The 2,460-nt window shown below is 49.3% G+C and overlaps 1 protein-coding gene across 1 annotated transcript; it reads right to left on the bottom strand.

Annotated features, from left to right (window-relative positions):
* Positions 1–376: 376 nt before the first annotated feature.
* Positions 377–1,684, bottom strand: LOC135820024 (uncharacterized). The gene has a single exon (XM_065333324.1). The coding sequence runs from the start codon at positions 1,682–1,684 to the stop codon at positions 377–379; it is 1,308 nt and encodes a 435-aa protein (XP_065189396.1).
* Positions 1,685–2,460: the final 776 nt, after the last annotated feature.

A 2,460-nucleotide genomic window follows, 5' to 3' on the forward strand; every position in this document is an offset into this window, starting at 1 on the left:
ACGGGAAATCATGTGCCAACAGTCCAGTACTCCAGTTCAGCAGTGTTAACAAGTGTTCAGAAGGCAATACGTATGATTACATGTACATATTACACATTACAGGATAGTAACTTGATCTTGAGGGCAGGTCGTGAGAAGGTATAGACGAATCTCGCCAGTAACATTGGTCTTCACGTCCACTACTCCGGTACGCTCATGACGAGCGACTAACGTGTGATTATCACAATCCAATGACATGTGGATCACATCACCGGGTTGCCACGGCTGGCCCAAAGAGCCATTAGAAGCAATGTAACTGGTCCAAGCCAGGTTTGGATGGAAGACTGTAAGCTGCGGCTCCTTCTCATTGCACATGCCTAGCACGTAGTGAGTGTACTCAGCGCGAGGTGTACGACCAAACATATCCAGACGGACAGATATTTTGTGTCTGCCCGTGGTCCATCGTGTTGTGCCATATACAGCTCTGTCCCTCTGTTGTGGAGCAGCATTTTGTGACCGTTCTGCCATTGTTAGACAGAGCCAGGCCAGCATTACATTGTTTGGGGTCGAACTGCACTACATCATCAACAGTCGTGACTGCAGGACTGCCCTGGATGTGGCCAGTGTCAGTTGTGACAGACACTTTGACTTGTCCCTTCTTTCCGCCGCCTGTCTTGAATACAGCGAATACTGTGCTGGAGGAGGTTTTTGCATATGTTGCCTTGGCAACCGGACAGATTGTTGTGTCATTCTCCCCCGTCGTCACTTCCACTTTCACACTGTTCAGATGTTTGTCTGTTGCAGTCAGCGCGTCACCACGTTGGTTCCTCAAGTCAATGGAGATACGGAGATCTTGTCCTTCGTCCACGTTTCCCAGAATGGTCGCGATGCTCTTTTCAGAGGACACTGTGTCGGCGATCCAGATGGAAGCGGCCTTGGAGATGCATATAGCTGTGTTGGACTCGTCGTTGCCATCAGCCGTGAATTGTAGAGTAACTGGCTGGAATGGCTTCACTTCTGATTCAGCTGCATCCATGACGTCATGTGTGGCGTCTTCCAGCCAGGCGCACATCTTCAAGAAGTTGCTGTCAGACTGGCAATACTCGGTGAGATGTTTGACTCGCTGGCCAGTTGATAAGCTGGATAGGATGCGTTGCTTTCGCTCTTGCAACTGTACGCACTGCGGTAATTGCAGTTGGTCAAGCTTATCCAGCAATTGCTGCTCTCGCTTATCAATGACTCTCTTCAACTGAGTGAAGAAGTCATTGACTTGCGAGGATACAACTTCAGTTTGGTCATGCAGCTGCGAGAGTGCCTTGTCTGTTACAGCCAATGCATCCTCCAGTTGACTTTCTTCGCCAGAGAAAGAGGCGGACATCTTTGCAATGAGAGAGTCTCTGATTTTGGAAACAGCTTGCTGAATGGGTAGCAAATCCTGGCGATGCTGGGCATGGCGACTTGATGCTGCAAGGCATTTGTCACAGAGGATCTTTCGACAAACCATGCAGAAGCGTGATTGGTCAGAAGATGGATGCAGCGGACACTTTGCACCCGCAGTGGACCTTAGTACGTCGGGAGTAGATGAACCGAGTGGTACAACCTTGTGTTTGTAAGTCCGGCGAGATGCAGGATGTGCTTCGGCATGCACGGCACAGAGACTGTTGCTGCAATCCATACAAATAGCCACTATCCTCAGCACATTCATCACACAGTTCCTGTTGCACTGCGGAAGTAGCCTCACCTGCATCGCAGGACAACACATCACTGTCTGGAAGGTACTGCAACAAAGGAACACCAGCCAACGGTGGTGGAGTGATCGCGCCACAGTCAGGACATCTTACTGAACTATCATCGCCGGTATGCTTCTCCAGACATTCCACACAAATCGAGTGAAGACATTTCAACAGTTTTCCTCGCGTACCGCTACTCCCACAACAAATACAGTCTGACCTAGGCATGGCAAACTTTGCAGCGGATTCAACAACTAGTTACTTACTTGCAGTATTCAACGATCACTAGGTCTTGGTCTCTTACCATCAAGACTTAGTATTCTCATGAACACGCGAATAACAGACCGGGAAGCAGCACAGCATCTGCGCGATTTCCTAACTCTACTGCCGATTATATACTGGCACTAGATGACGTACTGGTTGCCTTTGCCAGGCCAGGGCATGCAGTCAACGGTCAGTCACATGCACAGTGTACGTGTGAGATGATAATGCGCATACTAGTCTGAGGGCCAGTATTGTTGAATATTCTTGTACCTTCTCCGTTTGGTACTGCACTCGCCGGAGCGATTCACAATACTTTTCTGCTACGCGACACGCGATTTGCGACAGTTGCGACAAGAAAGTTGAAGAAACTACCTGTCGCGAACTGTCGAGTACGATACTGTGCCCGGCAAGTCACCTGTCGCAGAAGTAACAAACGAAAGTTCAACTTTTGCGACATGCGACACGCGACATGCACAAATGGAGTACA

The sequence above is a fragment of the Sycon ciliatum genome, chromosome 6 (genome assembly GCF_964019385.1).
Source record: "Sycon ciliatum chromosome 6, ocSycCili1.1, whole genome shotgun sequence".
NCBI classification, from domain to species: Eukaryota; Metazoa; Porifera; class Calcarea; order Leucosolenida; family Sycettidae; genus Sycon; species Sycon ciliatum.

What these genes read in the sequence shown, in the direction of transcription:
- LOC135820024 (XM_065333324.1), bottom strand. Translation starts at nt 1,684, where the DNA reads ATGAATGTGCTGAGGATAGTGGCTATTTGTATGGATTGCAGCAACAGT.